Source organism: Argopecten irradians, chromosome 12 (genome assembly GCF_041381155.1).
Source record: "Argopecten irradians isolate NY chromosome 12, Ai_NY, whole genome shotgun sequence".
In the NCBI taxonomy this organism is placed as follows: domain Eukaryota; kingdom Metazoa; phylum Mollusca; class Bivalvia; order Pectinida; family Pectinidae; genus Argopecten; species Argopecten irradians.
In genome coordinates this window covers 32,539,660-32,559,492 of record NC_091145.1, presented here as the reverse complement: position 1 = coordinate 32,559,492, position 19,833 = coordinate 32,539,660, and the positions used below count along the sequence as shown (strand labels likewise).

Sequence of the window (19,833 nt, the reverse complement as noted above, 5' to 3'; positions counted from 1 at the left end):
TGAACGGAAATTGTATCATGTCTCAATCAGTAGGTAACGGAAATTGTATCATTGTTCCAAATACTTTATTTCGATCAAAGCAAACTGCCATAAAATTTCTTTTTCGCCAGCTTTGATCTGTCGTTTTGATCAAATGATCATATCCTTATATTGTTTGGTTAACAAAATATATACTTTCGAGAACTCTTTTTATGTATGCAAAGTAATTTTAACTAATTGACATATTCCCTATACAATTATGCATTTAACTGGAGTTAATATTCACACCTCGCCAAAAAAAAAAATTATAAAATGTGCGTGATGTTGTGACATACATGTACCTCAATAATCGCAGCATATTACACAATAGTAATATTTCTATATGTAATTAAAGTCACATATGTCTCACATTTTGCTCTGACGGAATTTGTAGCCACCATTTTACTCTGACGGAATTGAAATATCGTTGTACCGCTCTGACGGAATTAAAAAAACCGATGTACCACGATTACCCCCGTGATGTAAAGAAGCGTTTCAACGAGCGTATTATCCAAAACTATTTTTAGCTAACATGGTCATGTGACGTGTCATGTGACTTATTCTAAAGCTGACAAAATGGCGAACGAAGTGTTGGCAGGGATGAACTCCGCTGCAATTAATCCTGATATTGCAAAAGAACGGCTAAAGGCAACATTTAATCCACAGGAATTAACTTATATGCTCGATGGCGGAAAGGAAAACACTGATCGGCGTAAAGAATTAGGTATCATTTATTATTAGTTTTGCCTATGACATAAAGACGTGTCTTTCTGTTATGATGTTATGCAACCCTTGGTATTTGGAAAGGTTGTGTTTTTAGGCACAAATGGTTTTAATTTCTGTCCTCAAGAGGTGACTTGTTAAATGTAAGATTACATATAGAGAGCTAAGTTACGGTTCAATATATAGGTACAGTTGTATATATGTAAGTTATAGACAGGTGCATTTGTATATCTTCATGTTGGTCAAAAACTGGGACGTACGAAATCTACAGTTTGCACATATATAGCACGTAGGCCTAGAACCCATTTGCTGCACTACACCTATTGATAAACTAAATCTGTAAATGTTATACAATCACACCCATTTATCTCGCATACATACATGTAAAATGTACACTGTAGGTCCATATGTATGTGCATGTATATATACTGTACATTGTACATGTGTACGTATATTAATAATGGACATACATGACGCTGTGTTGACAACTTGACAGTCAGCAAAATAAAGTTTGTTAAGAAATCGAATGACCGGTTGACTCTTTAAATGTTATTGGAGTATATTAGTGTGGGGAAATTTTCACATTGAAAAAAAAATACTACAAAAAAAAGTAGTTAACAGTGAAATAAGAGCTGGATATTGCTTTTGGGAAGGTTATTATAGATAAGAAATGAAAATATTTAAGCATTGAACATCTTTCAGTTGGAATTCATAGCGCTTCATGTGGAATTTGCCTCTGCATGTCTACATGACATATTTTTTGGCTATGAATGCCAACTGAAAGACTTTTAATTAAGGCTTATATTTACATTTGCTTACAATTTTATGATTAAATCCCAAAGTATTTGCATCTATAATGAATAAATCATTCGTTATCGTCATGAACGGAACTGCCATTTTCCATGGTCACTGGCACCACAATTGTGACGTAACAATGATAATGGCGTCATAATAAGCAGATGCAGTTCATAGATGATATGAATGCTAACTGCACTTGGTAAGGTAACATAGTGGGACTGCAGTGAAAATGTTGATATCAAGAAATACATGCTAGATATTAAAGTAGGGGGACTATGTACTAGTAATTAAAAAAATATACATGTGTGGAGATATATAGGAGATATATATGTGTAGAGATAACATATCCCAGTAATTAAGTCCTTTTTAAGCATCCGTAAGCATTCCTAGATAATTTCATCAAAAATAACGAATTATGGTGGTTTCATGAAAAGACATGTTGTTTATATGTTCATAATATGCCTGATGAAAAATAATGAAGTTATTATAATTATCACATTGTTACATTAAATGACTAATTCTTGAGATATTAATTGATGATTAGTGTATATAGTACAGCATTTTAGTGCCCAATACACAATTAAATTGAGTCACTGAAAAATTAACATGCGTTTCTGTAACTTTCAGAGAACTTGATGTTTAGTGATCCAGCATTTTGCCTAAAGGACTCTATATATCTTTCGACATCGGAGCTCTATGTGAGCACCATGGCGAGATCAGTGAAATTATACCGTTTAAAACGTGACCAGAACTGGAGTGAGAAGGACTTACAGCTAGCATTGAGGTAACCACTAACCACTGGTAGGACTTTTTAGTTGAGTGATTGAACTATTAATAAAAAAGATAATGTATGTTGTTTACATATAAAATATCGAAAATATCAACTATTTAGCCCGCCATCATCAGATGGTGGGCTATTGAAATCGCTTTTTGTCCGTGGTCTGTCTGTCCGTCCGTCTGTTAACAATTCTTGACGCTATTTCTTGGAAAGCACTGAAGGGATCATTCTCAAATTTCATATGTAGGTAACCCTAGGGCCTTTGTTAAGCATTAAACAACTTTCTATGGCATCTATGGTCTATATAGATGCCAGAGCTTTGCAGACAATCTTCATAATGTGCGCTAGCCATAGATGCCACAGGAAAATAGTTTAATGCTTATATTTACATTATCAACTCATTTTAGGGTCTCTGCATTAACATTGTTTAAGCTAGACCAGGAAACCTGTTTATCAACGACGATTTAATCCACAAGATGGAACAGCCATTTTGACGGTGATCAGTTAACATCAGCACGTCAACATTAGTGACGTCATATGGTCAGGTTTTGGGTGTCAGTTATACCATCATATACTTCACTTTGGTTAATTTGTATAGTAGAAGTGACAATTAATATAAATATTTGTGCATATTGCATTTTGAGACTGATCAGTCAACAAGATGGCCGCCAGGCTGTCATCTTGGATTTTGGTAGTTGAAGTTTGTTACCACTATATCTCAGAAAGTATTGAAGGGATCATTCTCAAATTTCGTATGTAGTTTACCCTAGGGCCTTATTTGTGCATAATATGTATTAGGACTGATCGGTCAACAAGATAGCCACAAGGCAGCAATCTTGGAATTTTTTTAGTTGAAGACTGTTACCGCTATTTCTCAGAAAGTGCTGAAGGAAACGTTCCCAAATTCCATAAGTATGTGCTCCTTGGGCCCTCCGTTTGATGACTAATCAGTTTAAAAGATGGCCAGCAGGCTGTCATGTTGGATTTTGGTAGTTGAAGTTTGTTACCGCTATAACTCAGAAAGCACGGACAAGATCATTTTCAATTTTCATCTGTATGTGCCCTTGGGGCCCTAGTTGTGCATATTGCGTTTTGGGACTGATGAATCAACAAGATTGTTGTCAAGCCGCCATCTTGAATTTTGGAAGTTGAAGTTTGCTTCCGCTAAATCTCAGAAAGTGCTGAAGGGAAGGTTCTCAGATTAAGTAGGTTCCCCTGGGGGCCTGGTTGCGCATATTGCGTTTTGGGACTGATGGGTCAACAAGATGATCGCCAGGTCGCCATCTTGAATTTTGGAAGTTGAAGTTTGCTACTGCTGAATCTCAGAAAGTGCTGAAGGGAAGGTTCTCAGATTAAGTAGGTTCCCCTGGGGGCCTGGTTGTGCATATTGCATTTTGGAACTGATCGGTCAACAAGATGGCTGCCATCTTGGATTTTGGTAGTTAAAGTTTGTTACCGCTATTTATCAGAATTTTCACTGATCTTTTTAGGTCACCTGAGACAAAGTCTCAAGTGACCTATTCTAATCGTCTTTTGTCCGTCGTCGTGGGTCGTGCATCGTATGTCCGTAAAGAATTTACATTTTTGACTTCTTCTCCAAAACTGCTTACGCAATTTCAATGAAATTTTGCACAAACCTTCTAAGGCATAAGGCCAATCAAAATTGTGAATTATATGGTCCCCACCCCCCAGGGGGCTGTGGGAGGGGCCAAATGGGATAAAATTGAGTAAAATTTCAAAAATCTTCTTCTCTACTCACAGATGTGGTAGAATCAAATACTCTTCATAGATTTTCTATGACTGACCCCAGGGGCCTTAGGGGCGGGGTCAAAAGGGGTCAAATAGGCTAAAACTTCAAAAATCTTCTTCTGAAATTCTGGAAATGGTAGAATCAAATACTTTTCAGAAATAGAAAGGTCTTAAGGTCCTTTACAAAAATTGTGAATTATATGACCCTGGGGTCTCTAGTTTCCCCCTGGGGAGGGGGTTAAGTTTACTATAGTTTATTTTGGGAAAACACATTTTTGCGCATTATTTGGTCATTTGTAATAGGAAATGAGTCAAATGTTGTCAGAATTATCAGTATGAGATGGCCATTTAATCCTATTAACAAATTTTCTATGACTGACCCCAGGGGCCTTAGGGGCGGGGTCAAAAGGGGTCAAATAGGCTAAAACTTCAAAAATCTTCTTCTGAAATTCTGGAAATGGTAGAATCAAATACTTTTCAGAAATAGAAAGGTCTTAAGGTCCTTTACAAAAATTGTGAATTATATGACTCTGGGGTCTCATGTTTCCCCCTGAGGAGGGGGTCAAGTTTACTATAGTTTATACAGGGAAAACACATTTATGAGCATGTTCTACTCAATTTTCATTGGAAACGAGTCAAACTTGGTTAGAATTATTAGTCTGAGATAGCATTTAAATATCATATACACATTGGTCCTGGCCGACTCCCTGGGGGCAGAATGGCGGGGCTAAAAAAGGGTCAAATAGGCTAAAACTTCAAAAATCTTCTTCTGAAATTCTGGAAATGGTAGAATCAAATACTTTTCATAAATAGAAAGGTCTTAAGGTCCTTTACTAAATTGTGAATTATATGACCCTGGGGTCTCACGTTTCCCCCTGGGGAGGGGGTCAAGTTTACAATAGTTTATATAGGGAAAACACATTTATGAGCATTTTTTGCTCAATTTTCATTGGAAACGAGTCAAACTTGATTAGAATTATTAGCCTGAGATAGCATTTTAATATCATATCCATATTGGTCCAGGCCGACCCCCTGGGGACAGAAGGGCGTGGCCAAAAATGGTCAAATAGGCTAAAACCTCAAAAATATTCTTTTAAATTTCTGGAAATGGTATAAACAAATACACTTTATAGATGAAAAGGTCTTAAAGTTGTTTATAAAAATTGTAAATTGTATGACCCTGGGGTCTCCTGTTTCCCCTTGGGGAGGGGGTCAAGTTTACTATAGTTTATATACGAAAAACACATTAATGAGCATTTTTTGCTCAATTTTCATAGGAAATGAGTCAAACTTGGTTAGAATTAGTAGCCTGAGATAGCATTTTAATATCATATCCACATTGGTCCTGGCTGACCCCCTGGGGGCAGAGGGGCGGGGCTAAAAAAGGGTCAAACAGGCTAAAACTTCAAAAATCTTCTAAAATTCTGGATATAGTAGAATCAAATAATTATAGATGGAAAGGTCTTAAGATGTTTTATAAAAATTGTGACCTTGAGGTCTCACGTTACCCCCTGGGGAGGGGTCAAGTTTACTTTAGTTTATATAGGAAAAACATATTTGTGAACATTATTTGCCCAATTTTTGTAGGAAATGAGTCAAACTTGATTAGAATTATTAGCCTAAGATATAGCATTTTAACATCCATATCCGTCCTCGATGACCCCCTGGGGACCAGAGGGGCAGGACCAAACACGGTCAAAATGATTAAAATTTCAAAAAATACCTCTAAGTTCACAGGTTTGATGGAAGCAAATACTCTTCATAGTCTAAAAAGTCAAATTTATAAATCACTGACCAACTTCAAGGCCCAGCATATAGTGTTTATATGTCTTTAATTTGTTTCATTATTTGTTTCATTATATATTCTAACTCAGGTGACCGTTAAGGCCCATTGGCCTCTTGTTTAAATTTCATACATTTGTAGGTTCCCCTGGGGCCCTAGTTGTGCATAGTGCATTTTGGGACTGATCTGTCAACAAGATGACTGACAGGCCACCATCTTGGATTTTGATTGTTGAATTTTGAAAAGTAGAGAAAAGTTGAGAAAAGATCCATCTGTTACAGTAATTATCAGACAAAGTCTAGATCAATCTTTGATGGGCGTCAAGATCCCTCTTTGATCTCTTGTTTCTTCATCCTTCCAATAACACAGGTTATTGTAGAATCCTGTCATAATGTAATTCAAACTTTATCTTTTCTGTTTATTTTCATGGTTATGAATATCAGTTATTATATTACATATGAATATGTTTACATTTTCACTGCAGTCCCACTATGCAACCTTAACAAATGCAGTTGGCATTCATATATAGTCTATGAACTTCAAGCATTTATTATGGCATCATTATGAGCTATCATTGTGATGTCATAATTGTCGTGCCAGCGATCACGGAAAACGGCTGTTGAAATGGCTGTTCCATCCTTGACGATAACCAATGATTAATTCATCATATGCAAAATCCTTTGGGAATTCATCATAAAATTGTAACCAAATGTAAATATAAGCATTGAATGTCTTTCAGTTGGTATTCATAGCCATTATGAATGCCAACTGAGCACAGGCAAATTCAACATGAAGTGATAGCGCGCATGGAATTTGCTTCTGTCCAATTGGCATTCATAATGGCTATGTATGCCAACTGAAAGATGTTCAATTCTTTACTAAGTTGCATGATGATTATACCAGCATGTAAGGCAATTGCATGCTCCATTTTTGCAGAGGAATATGGTACACTTAAATATGTTTACCTGAATGACATCTTTGAATATAATGGATGACATTATATTACTTTTTATTTTCTCGATAGAATCATTCGTGACCAGAACTGCTTGACACTCCATCACTCAATGTTTGTGCCTGCCTTAGAAAGACTAGCATCAGAAGAACAGAAGGAAAGATGGCTGCCACTTGCCAGGAGGTACCAGATGGTCGGTACCTATGCTCAGACAGAATTAGGTCATGGTAAGCCAGTAATTCATTATTTTACATTTTACACAATATGTAACTCTGGTCAATACTAGCTGAAATTATACCTGTCAGCTAGAGAGAACTTTAGCTTGATTGCATTGTCTGAGCATCAGACTAGTGATCCAGAGGTCCCAAGTTTGATCCCTAGAAGAGGCAGTCATTAAATTTATTATAAATCTTGCAAACTGTGACATGTAAGTTTCTTAATTCCTCCCTAATCTAGTATTTATTTTACATGTTCTCATTGATTTACCTTATTATAATTAATTTCTGATTGTATTTTCTGTTTAAAAAAATAGATATAACTTAATGAGAGCTTGTAATAAAAATCCGATTTTACTTTTATTTCCATTTTTAGGCACCAATCTGATGGAGTTGGAGACTACAGCTACATATGACAAAGCTACAGACGAATTTATCCTCAGTACACCGAGACTATCCTCAATCAAATGGTGGCCTGGTTCATGTAAGTTTTTTCTAGATTTTATCAGGTCATCTGACCTATAGTCGTCATGTATCGTCCGTCGCCGTGCGCCGTACGTGCGTTAATTTTTCACATTTTAAACTTCTTCTCAAGTTCTACTTTTCCGATTTGGCTGAAACTTGTATGAAATGATCCTTACATGGTCCCGACAAAATGCTGTTACATCTCTGTTTGATCCCAAATCAAAGATGGCTAAAATGACACTATATCAAATTAATTTCCTACACGATAATTGCCAATGTAGTCAGATGACTGTTAAGGCCCTTGGGCCTCTTGTACAAATTGTTCAGAGTCACATATTTTCTGTGAGACTTTGTTTCATGATATGTTCAACTACTGTTTTAATTAACAGAATAAACTGCATCTGATTTATCTTATTAATGTTGTAGTGGGGAAATCCAGTAACTATGCCATTGTTTTGGCTCAGCTTGTGATTGACACCAAGAGACATGGCATGCATCCCTTCATGGTGCAGCTACGTAGTATGGTGGATCACACGCCCATGCCAGGTACTTAAAATCTATCATTGGATATATAATGTATGTATAGGTCATGGTCCAACTCCACAGTATGGCTGATCATACACTAGCTCATGCCAGTATATATGTTATATCTATGGTTATAACATAGTGATTTTCATTCCCTGTCAGGGTTACTATTAGATGTTTGCAATATGTGAATAACAAGCTATGCTTATAGTAAAGTAATTCCATTGGTCTCCAGAGGTTTGTTAGGACAGTGTTTTACCGTATATAATCACTATGACTTCAATAAAGCAATATTGTATACTAAACATACATTTGAAGATATTGGAAAGTGTTGAAGAAGGACACATCCGTACTGTCAATAAATATTCTATGGTACAAAAGAAAAGAATTGAGAAATGAGAGAATTTCAGAGACCTGTGTATTTCCCGGGGTGCTGTGTTGTATGTTCTACATGTTTGTCGGTTGTGTTGTAGGTGTTAAGCTTGGCGTTATCGGACAGAAAATGGGAGGTAACTACAATGATAATGGATTCTTGTTCCTTAACAATGTCCGGATTCCTCGCGAAAATATGCTGATGAAGAATGCACAGGTACAGCACATCATAATGCCTAAATGGAATACCATACATTGTATCTTCAAATGTTTCAGATCCTTATATCACATGTGTCCTTGACCTTTAACCTCCTATCATATCATGAGTTTTAACTTTTTGTTGTGCCCTTGACCTTTGTATTGTGGTTTTCAAATGTGTTGTTAACTTGATGCAACTAAGCTATGTCATGCATAACACTATAGATAAGTCTGTAGTCACTACATGTTTAAAATAATCTCTTTCCGTTTTTTTAGCCCACCATCATCAGATGGTGGGCTATTCAAATCGCCTTTCGTCCGTGGTCCGTCGTCCGTCCGTCCTTCCGTCCGTCCGTCCGTCCTTCCGTCCGTCCGTCCGTCCGTCCGTTAACAATTCTTGTTACCGCTATTTCTCTAAAAGTACTGAAGGGATCTTTCTCAAATTTCATATGTAGGTTCCCCTAGGACCCTAGTAGTGCATATTGTATTTTGGGACTGATCGGTCAACAAGATGGCCGCCAGGCAGCCATCTTGGATTTTGATAGTTAAAGTTTGTTACCGCTATTTCTCATAAAGTACTGAAGGGATCTTTCTCAAATTTCATATGTAGGTTCCCCTAGAACCCTAGTTGTGCATATTGCATTTTGGGACTGATCGGTCAACAAGATGGCCGACCAGCCGCCATCTTGGATTTTGATAGTTAAAGTTTGTTACGGCTAATTCTCAGAAAGTACTGAAGGGATCTTTCTCAAATTTCATATGTAGGTTCCCCTAGGACCCTAGAAGTGCATATTGCATTTTGGGACTGATCGGTCAACAAGATGGCCGCCAGGTAGCCATCTTGGATTTTGATAGTTAAAGTTTGTTACCGCTATTTCTCAGAAAGCACTGAAGGGATCTTTCTCAAATTTCATATGTAGGTTCCCCTAGGACCCCAGTTGTGCTTATTGCATTTTGGGACTGATCGGTCAACAAGATGGCCGACCAGCCGCCATCTTGGATTTTGATAGTTAAAGTTTGTTACGGCTAAATCTCAGAAAGTACTGAAGGGATCTTTCTCAAATTTCATATGTAGGTTCCCCTAGGACCCTAGTAGTGCATATTGCATTTTGGGACTGATCGGTCAACAAGATGGCCGCCAGGTAGCCATCTTGGATTTTGATAGTTAAAGTTTGTTACCGCTATTTCTCAGAAAGCACTGAAGGGATCTTTCTCAAATTTCATATGTAGGTTCCCCTAGGACCCTAGTTGTGCATATTGTATTTTGGGACTGATCGGTCAACAAGATGGCCACCAGGCAGCCATCTTGGATTTTGATAGTTAAAGTTTGTTACCGCTATTTCTCATAAAGTATTGAAGGGATCTTTCTCAAATTTCATATGTAGGTTCCCGTAGGACCCTAGTTGTGCATATTGCATTTTGGGACTGATCGGTCAACAAGATGGCCGACCAGCCGCCATCTTGGATTTTGATAGTTAAAGTTTGTTACCGCTATTTCTCAGAAAGTATTGAAGGGATTGTTCTCAAATTTCATATGTAGGTTCCTCTTGGACCCTAGTTCTGCATATTACATTTTGGGACTGATCGGTCAACAAGATGGCCGACAAGCAGCCATCTTGGATTTTGATAGTTAAAGTTTGTTACGGCTATTTCTCAGAAAGTATTGAAGGGATTGTTCTCAAATTTCATATGTAGGTTCCCCTAGGACCCTAGTAGTGCATATTGCATTTTGGGACTGATCAGTCAACAAGATGGCCGCCAGGTAGCCATCTTGGATTTTGATAGTTAAAGTTTGTTACCGCTATTTCTCAAAAAGCACTAAAGGGATCTTTCTCAAATTTCATATGTAGGTTCCCCTAGGACCCCAGTTGTGCATATTGCATTTTGGGACTGATCGGTCAACAAGATGGCCGCCAGGTAGCCATCTTGGATTTTGATAGTTAAAGTTTGTTACCGCTATTTCTCAGAAAGCACTGAAGGGATCTTTCTCAAATTTCATATGTAGGTTCCCCTAGGACCCCAGTTGTGCATATTGCATTTTGGGACTGATCGGTCAACAAGATGGCCGACCGGTGGCCATCTTGGATTTTGATAGTTAAAGTTTGTTACCGCTATTTCTCAGAAAGTATTGAAGGGATTGTTCTCAAATATCATATGTATGTTCCTCTAGGACCCTAGTTCTGCCTATTGCATTTTGCGACCACCATCTTGGATTTTGATAGTTTAAAGTTTGAAAAGCAGAAAAAAGAATTGTAAGTTTGAAAAGCAGAGAAAAGATCCCTCTTTCATTTGTCAGACATAGATCAATCTTTGGTGGGCGCCAAGATCCCTCTGGGATCTCTTGTTTTATAATTCTAAATAATGATGTAATTACAGGTAACTCGTACAGGTAAATTCCTTACGTCTGGCCCCAGCAAGGCTAACTATGCCACTATGATCTATGTCCGGGTCATGATCTGTTCCTGGTCCTTTGGGGCTCTGGCAGCAGCATCGACAGCAGCCATCCGTTACAGTAGTGTCCGACGCCAGTCTACGCTCTCGCCAGGGTCTGTATTATTCTCTACAGATCTATTATATTAACTTTCAACAAATGCTAAATGAAAAAGCACAAGAGCAAGAAAGTGGCACATTATAAAATGTCTGTTGTGTTGTTTTATACTTAGTATGTGTGTTAAATATACATGACAAATTGTTTTGGATTTGACCCTTTAGGACCCAGAGAAAATGGTATTATTAAGCAGGTGTTCTTAATACAAAGATGGTTAGTTAGGCAGGTTTTACTGTAATTGTAATAAGCAGTTACTTTGGACCTAAAGAAAGTGGTCTTTATTAAGCAGGTGGTCTTTATACAGAGGTGGTCGCTGAGGCAGGTTTTACTGTATAGTGTTATGTTTTTATAACAGTACTGAGGAGAGTCAGATCCTGGATTACCAGACCCAACAGTACAAGTTGTTCCCCGCCTTGGCGAGCGCCTACGGCTTCTTCTTCATTCACAAAGTTCTGTCAGACAAGTACCAGGCTATGATGGTCGACATGCAGAGTGGTAACGCCAAGGCCCTGCCAGAGGTAACACTTTAATGACTTCCTCAAAAAATCTGCAGAGCTCAGGATTTTTTCAAAATGTTTTTATTTCTGTACATTTCATTCATAGTTTGAAATCCATTACATCCAAATGTAAGATGCCCAGCATTGTTGGAATTATTTGCATGTAATTTTTCATTTTTTTTTATTGTTCATGACCTGCTATAATAAGTTTATATAAAAAGTCATCTTATAACTTTTGCAACTCTAAAATTATCAAATTTATTCCAAATTTTATTTGAAAGATAAAAATAATAACTGTTTCAGTTTTAGGTATTTATTCTATATAAGTACTTTGAAGACTTATTTCGTTGTTTAATTTTCAAGATGCATGCCTGGTCATCAGGAATGAAAGCCCTTGTATCAGATATAACCGTATATGATTTGGAAATCTGTCGGCGGTCGTGTGGTGGCCATGGTTACCTACGGGCTGCGGGACTGTCAGACATGGTTTGCGGTGCTACCCCCCTAGCGACAGTGGAGGGAGACAACACTGTTCTCTATCTACAAGTGGCCAGGTACAGTTATTCTATATTGTAAACACACTGTCCTTCATGTGCCCTTTTCTTTGGTATTTTTTGTAAATTTGTGAATGTTTATCTCCACAAATTAATACCTACCTTATTTCTATTGATAAAAATTTCCATTGAATTTTAAATCTGTGAATCTTTGCATCTTATTTTGAAATAGAAATCGTGAAATTAAGTCACTGTGAAAAGAAATTGATTTACATCTGATATATTTATCTGTAGTACTAAAAGCTAATAATTGTTTTCAGTTGCTGGTTAATCTGAAAGTTTCACTATTTATCTGTTTGGTATTTTAGATATCTACTAAAACAGATCGCAAAGGCCCTGACCGGTCAGCAGACCACAGGAATAACTCAGTATCTGTCAATGAACGAGGGAAGTTACGTTTGTCCTCTACAGAGACCAGCTGATTGTAGGAATGTAGAGTTCTTATGTGAGATATACAAGAAAAGGGCGTACAGGTAAGATACAGTAATTCTTTTTCATTGTAGACAAAGGAAAAATATGTACTTATTATTATTTTCTCTCGCCATAATATCAGATTCATTTTTGGTCATTTTCTTTTCGTTGGTAACTGTTAGAATATTCTGTCATTTGAGTAATGTACTGAAAAATGAAATTACATGTAGTGGAGTTGGTCTGGGTCAATCATCGGTCACAAGCTAGGTAACTCAATTGGTAGAGCGTCTGAAGGTCCCTAGTTTGAACCCTGGTCTGAACTCTACATTTTCTCCTCGTCTGCTATAAATGCCATACTTAAATGGTTAGTTCTCAACAACAAAATACTGAACAAAATTACACGTAAATTAAGTGTAAATGATATCAATGTCAAAATGTGTATCTCCTGACATGTTTTTCAGATGTAACTTAAAGAAATTCCTATTCCATATTAGATAAAAATTTTCATCTGCATATATAAATAGTAACTTTATTTATTACAGATTGGTTTTAAAAGTTGCTCAAGCATTACAGCAGGACATGGAGTCTGGGAAGGAACAGGCTGTGTACATGAACAAAAATCTCCAACCTCTCGTTAGGATGGCGACAGTTAGTATTCTCTACCTTAAAACTCAAACAAAATGAGGAATTTTTAGGTCACCTTACCATAGGTCATGTGACCTATTGCGATAGTCTTTTGTCCATCATGCGGTGTCAATAAACATTTCTTTGTGAATGCGATAACTTGAGTAAATATGAACTGAGCTTAAGGAAACTTTGTATGAAGAATAGCATTGGAAAGATCTCCAAGGACTTCGAAAATCAGAATGATTCAACAGTAATTTACAGAGTTATTGCCCTTTGCACAAATAATTACTATTGGACCTTGTGAATGAGATAACTTGAGACAATATAAAACTAGCTTAAAGTTTTATATGTCGACTAACATTGGAAAGATATCAAAAGATTTCGAAAATCAGACTGATTCAACAGTAATTTACGGAGTTATTGCCCATTGCACTAATAATTACTATTGGACCTTGTGAAGGCAATAATTTTGAACGCAATAACTTGAGTAAATATATACCGAGCTTAATGAAACTTTGTATGTCTACTAACATTGGAAAGATCTCGAAACATTTCGAAAATCAGACTGATTCAATAGTAATTTACTGAGTTATTGCCCATTGCACTAATAATTATTATTGGACCTTGTGAACGCAATAACTTTGAACGCAATAACTTGAGTAAATATAAACCGAGCTTAATGAAACTTTGTATGTAGACTAACATTGGAAAGATCTCGGACAAGTTTGAAAATCAGAAAGATACAACAGTAATTTACAGAGTAATTGCCCTTTGCACTAATAATTATTATTGGACCTTGTGAATGTGATAACTTTAGTAAATAATTACTATTGGACCTTGTGAACACGATAACTTGAGTAAATATAAACAGAACTTGATGAAACTTTCTATGTAGACTGACATCGGAAATATCTCAAACCAGTTTGAAAATAAGTGTGATCCAATTCTAACTTAATTACGGCCTATTGCAATAATAATTATTGAACCTTGTGAACACAGTAATGTGATTAGATATGCACCAAGCTTAATGAAACTTTGTATGTAGACCTATTAGATGTATGTTTCTATTTCATGAACAAAAGACAACAGTAAATTACATAACTATTTTTGTATCAAATATCAGGTGACCGTTAAGGCCAATGGGCCTCTTGTTTAATTTCTCCTGATCTTATATTTTATGTAAAAAATTATAGAAAGCTGGAATTTTAATGAGACAAAATTATAACAACAAAATTGTTATGTGTATGTTTTTGTTCAGTAGGATGAAATCTTCTTTAGAAATTATGAAGCAGAAGTAAAATTACTTAATGAGTTAGTGAATTAATATAAATAATTATACTGAAAAGTTTGGTCTGGACCAAGAAAACTCTTTGAATAAATCAGGGTGTTCAAGTTAGCAACTATAATAATAATATACTAATTAAATATTTGAATACCTGTGGTTTTGTAGGCCCATTGTTATTACGTGGCTATGAGGAGCTATGTCGACGGACTAACCAGCGTACAACTCAGTGCTCCAGCTAGGAAGATTTTAGACAAACTGTGCTGTCTATTTGGTGTCCACTATATCGTCAAACTGTCAGGCGATTTCCTAGAGGTAAGGTCATATGGAGGGTGAATTTCTGAAGAAATTTACTGTTTACAGACGGACTGGTGATAATATATACACATGTACTTCAATACTGTATGGACATTTAATTTCAAATGGTCCGTTAACGTTTATTCGTAAGAACCGGTTAGACCAAGTCATTATTTCAAGTATAAATCCTGACAGACCTGCAGTTATTGATACAAGCAAGTGAGGGCTAAGTCAAGGCTTGTTTGAAAACAATATGAAATCATCAGGTCTGTCATTAATTCATAAACGAGCAACTAGGTCTAACCAGTCAAACTGCATAATCAAAAAACGGCCAGGGAGTCTATTTCCACAATATTTGTGTTTTTACTGAAATCTAAAATTCAAACACCATCAAATATTTAGAAATTCATTGACAAATCTAAGAGCAATATATAGTTTAATATATTTTAGGAATTGGTGAACTGTGAAATTTAACCTACAGAAATATACCCGTAGAGCAAACCAGAAAATGTCGACCCTGCAATTTTTTTGTGTATTTATACTAGCCTTTGAATTTGGTCATAAGACCTAAATGAAGTTCATGTTAGGTACTCGGGCTGTAAAATGAAAGAGGAGTTTTCAAAAAATATTTCTGCATTTACCTGTTTTAACAAAATTACAAAATGTACCAGCTCCTTTTCTTTTCTGTAAGCGGATAGTATCACTTGAATTTAGTATTTTTCCAATTTTTAGGTCACCTGACCCGAAGGGTCAGGATGACCTATTGTCATCATGCACCGTCCGTTGCCGTGCGCTGTGCGCCGTGTGCCGTGTGCCGTCCACCGTCCACCATTCAAACAACTTTTTCTCAATAACCAAAAGGCTCAGGGTACTGATATTTGGCCTGTAGCATGCTGGGATGAAGGGCTACCAAGTTTGTTCAAATTAATGACCTTGACCTTCATTCAAGGTCACAGAGGTCAAAAAGGCTGAATTCTTTAAACGACTTCTTCTCAAGACCTAGAAGGCCCAGTGTATTGATATTTGGCCTGCAGCATGCTGGTATGAAATGCTACCAAGTTTGTTCAAATAAATGACCTTGACCGTCATTCAAGGTCACAGGGGTCAAAAAGGCAAAAAAACTTTAAACAAATTCTTGTGAATAACTAAGAGGCCTAGAGACCTGATATTTGGCCTGTGACATACTTGGATGAAGGGCTATCCAGTTTGTTCAAATGAATGACTTTGATTTTCATTCAAGGTCACAGAGCTCAAGAAGGCTGAAATCTTTAAACGACTTCTTCTCAAGACCCAGAAGGCCCAGGGTACTGATATTGGGCCTGCAGCATGCTGGGATGAAATGCTACCAAGTTATTTCAAACAAATGACCTTGACTTTCATTCAAGGTTACAGGGGTCAAATAGGCTAAAAACCTTTAAACAGCTTCTTGTGAATAACTAAGAGGCCTAGAGACCTAATATTTGGCCTGTGACATGCTTGGATGAAGGGCTATCAAGTTTGTTCAAATGAATGACCTTGATCTTCATTCAAGGTCACGGGGGTTAAAAGGCTTATTATCTTTAAACAACTTCTTCTCACGAACCAGAAGGCCCAGAGTACTGATATTGGGCATGTAGTATGCTGGGATGAAGGGCTACCGAGTTTGTGCAAATGAATGACCTTGATCTTCATTCAAGGTCACAGAAGTCAAATAGGCTTAAATCTTTAAACGACTTCTTCTGAAAAACAGAAAGGCCTAGGATACTCATATAGGGCCTGCAGCAAGCTGGAATGAAGTGCTACGAAGTTTGTTCAAATGAATGACCTTGACTTTCATTCAAGGTCACAGGGGTCAAATAGGCTATTTTTATTTTTTAAAAATCCTTTAAACAACTTCTTGTGAATAACTAAGAGGCCTAGAGACCTGATATTGGACCTGTAACATGCTTGGATGAAAGGATATCAAGTTTGTTCAAATGAATGACCTTGATCTTCATTCAAGGTCACAGGGGTCAAAAACTCTAATATCTTTAAACAACTTCTTCTCAAGAACCGAAATGCCAGGGATACTCCTATTTGGCCTGCAGCATGGAGATAAAGGGCTATCAAGTTTGGTCAAATGAATGACCTTGACCTTCATTCAAGGTCACAGGGGTCAAATAGGTTAAAATCTTTAAATTACTTGAGAATAACTAGGAGACCTAGAGACCTGATATTGGGCCTGTGACATGCTGGGATGAAGGGCTACCAAGTTTGTTCAAATGAATGACCTTGATCTTCATTCAAGGTCACAGAGGTCAAATATGCTAAAATCTTTAAACAACTACGTTGTATTGTGCTAATAGTCAGATGACCGTTAAGGCCCATGGGCCTCTTGTTAGAGATAGGGATAAGAGTTTAATATTTAGAACTAGAGAAAAGAGTTTAATTTCAATGGATCATATTTTCAGTCAGAAGCTATTGGCTTGGAACAGTTGCATTGGCTTCAAGATCTAGAACTACAACTTCTCTCTGAAATAAGGTGGGTCTTAAAAACTAAAACGGATTCTGAAAAATAGTTAGTCCTAAAAACAAATAATTTTTAGAGAATATCTCACTTTTATATACATATATTTCAATAATTAAGCAAAGACAAAAATATTTTATTATATAAAATCTTATATAGTTATTATCATAATTGAAGATGCATGCGACTTCCTTGACAAGCCTGTTTTGTTGGTCATTGGTTAATGTAATGTCACGAGAATTATCTCCCCTTGCAACCAGCAGTAAACCTCCTTTTGATACCATATCTCTTTCATAACCAAAGAATTATATCCCCTTGATATAAAAGCTAATTCAAGAAATTGTTTCATTTTAAGACCTGAGGCGGTTACCTTGGTTGATGCATTTGACTTCCATGATGAAACCCTCTCATCAGCCATCGGTTGCTATGATGGCCGTGCATATGAACGGCTATACGAGGCTGCACTGAAGGAACCAATGAACCAAACGGAGGTATGTAATGGTGGCAGAGGAGTGAGATTTGTCAGGAAAACCCACCAGGTTACAGCTGTAAAGTTAGAGTAGAAAAATTAGGATTTAACTTAACAAACCCTTATCAAATATAATTCTCTCCTACCTACATAGGCAATTATGAAATTACCATTGATACTGGTTACTAACCACCTAATATTAGTATATCATTTATTTTTTGTTAAAGGAGGGATTACATCATATAATTGCAATAAGCAATATATCAATTGTAGAATTCCAAGATGTTATATATAGACTGGTTTTCCTGTTGTCAGTATAATATGGCCGGGTGGGATATTCTGTTTGGTGTCTCTGGCCGTACATTTATATATATACTTCACTTAGATAACACTCTCTAATGTACAAGAGTTTCCAGTTTTACAGTTTTGCAAAGCGAAACAGCATGGACCTTCAGCCTCCCAAAATATATAGATATTCACACACATTGCAAACAAGGGAGGCGATACTTAAATGACTGTAGTTTAATTCTAATCAGTTTAACCATATCAAACTGAAGTTTGAAAAATAAAACAAATCTTGAATGTTTGTTTCAGGTTGATCCAGCATATGACAAATATTTGAGGGATCTGATCATGGAAGGAGCCAAATCAAAGTTATAACAATGGAGAACAATCGAGAAGCATTATGAGGACAGTTTTATGTCACTATAGACAATTCATGGTTATCAACATTTTATATTAATACCGGTAATAGATAATCATAATATCACAATGCAAAACTGTTAAATATATAGTTTGATTAACATATACAATATGTGTTTAAATACAGTTGAACTTTGCTAAATCAAAACCATATTTATAATCAAAAAATATTTATTGGGACAGGTTAAACTTTACACAATACACTTCATTTAGTTAACTGATGACTGTGGGTTTCAAAGAGCCACAGTGGCCCTCCACCTCTGGGTCACAAGTTTGATTCCTGTGTGAAGCTTCTGCCATGCAGATACTGACTAAATGTCAGTGGGTTTTTTCCCGATACTCCGGTTTTCCTGGCACATCTTTAAATGACCCTGGCTGTTAAGATGATGTTCAATAAATCATATCAACCAGTCAAGATGTCACAATTATGGTCCAATAGACGTTAGAGATAACAAGGTTGTCTCTGTATATTATAAAGATGTTTGTTGTATGTTTTGTGATCTTGTGTATATGTATTTGTACACATTGTACTTAAAATGTATGATTCTGTGATAAATATATTGGTTAATTAGCATAAAAATATATACATAGGAGGTGTAGATATATTATGTATATGTTTCAGATGATGTATGCTGACTTCATTTTAGATTGTTGAAATTTTTTTTTAACATTATCTTTTGAGCATTAATTGACAATGATTTGGATATCAGTCTTTTATATTTATCTATATACAGAGTATACAAATGTATATAACAAGAAATTATTTTATTATAAACAGAGTTCTAAAAGGAAACAGAGAGAACTGTAAAATGTAATGTAACCATGCAGATTTTACATATTTACAAAAAATAATCAGCGGAAGCAAACATAAAAATTCTATGACTGTAATTCGTGAATTGAACTGGCTTGAAAAATTCCTGAGAGATCATGACACAAAAGTTGCTGTAAAAAAAGTTGGTGTACACTGTTGGTATAAATGATTGTAGTTTTAATCTTACTGCATGGCCAGTAACATATATACATACCTGTTTTAACATGTTCATAATGCGTGGTTGCTTAAATAGTTCATTAGTTACATGTACAGCGTATAAAATTATGTGAATCAATCAATAAATGGAAGGTGCTTCTCATGAGAAACGTGATAGCTGATACCAAACTAAACATGAATGCAGATCGTGACTTGTTCATTTTCAGGGATTTTTTTTTTATAAAGAACTATTTGATCATAGGAGATTATCAACTCTTACATACTACAGTATTTCCTGTGGCATTAAGACAAGGCTAATATAGAGACTACAGCTAACTCAATTTGTTCTGTTTTACTTTAAGATTAACATATTTGCCGTAATTAGCACCCAGGGCGCTTAAACAATTGTAACACAGGT

General features: G+C 36.3%; 1 protein-coding gene across 1 annotated transcript; it reads left to right on the top strand.

Annotated features, from left to right (window-relative positions):
• Nucleotides 1–571: 571 nt before the first annotated feature.
• Nucleotides 572–19,609, top strand: LOC138304629 (peroxisomal acyl-coenzyme A oxidase 1-like). The gene is made up of 15 exons (XM_069244798.1): nucleotides 572–742; nucleotides 2,167–2,323; nucleotides 6,874–7,028; nucleotides 7,393–7,500; nucleotides 7,908–8,027; nucleotides 8,480–8,595; nucleotides 10,953–11,122; nucleotides 11,480–11,642; nucleotides 11,985–12,175; nucleotides 12,484–12,648; nucleotides 13,129–13,234; nucleotides 14,664–14,810; nucleotides 17,222–17,292; nucleotides 17,633–17,768; nucleotides 18,341–19,609. The coding sequence occupies exons 1-15, from the start codon at nucleotides 595–597 to the stop codon at nucleotides 18,404–18,406; spliced, it is 2,019 nt and encodes a 672-aa protein (XP_069100899.1). The 5' UTR covers nucleotides 572–594; the 3' UTR covers nucleotides 18,407–19,609.
• The last annotated feature ends 224 nt before the right edge of the window (nucleotides 19,610–19,833 follow it).

Excerpts from the sequence above, each read along its gene's own strand:
- LOC138304629 (XM_069244798.1), top strand. The coding sequence starts at position 595 with ATGGCGAACGAAGTGTTGGCAGGGATGAACTCCGCTGCAATTAATCCT. Across the intron at positions 8,028-8,479 it reads GGATCACACGCCCATGCCAG|GTGTTAAGCTTGGCGTTATC; the intron begins GTACTTAAAATC and ends GTTGTGTTGTAG. Across the intron at positions 11,643-11,984 it reads ACGCCAAGGCCCTGCCAGAG|ATGCATGCCTGGTCATCAGG; the intron begins GTAACACTTTAA and ends TTAATTTTCAAG.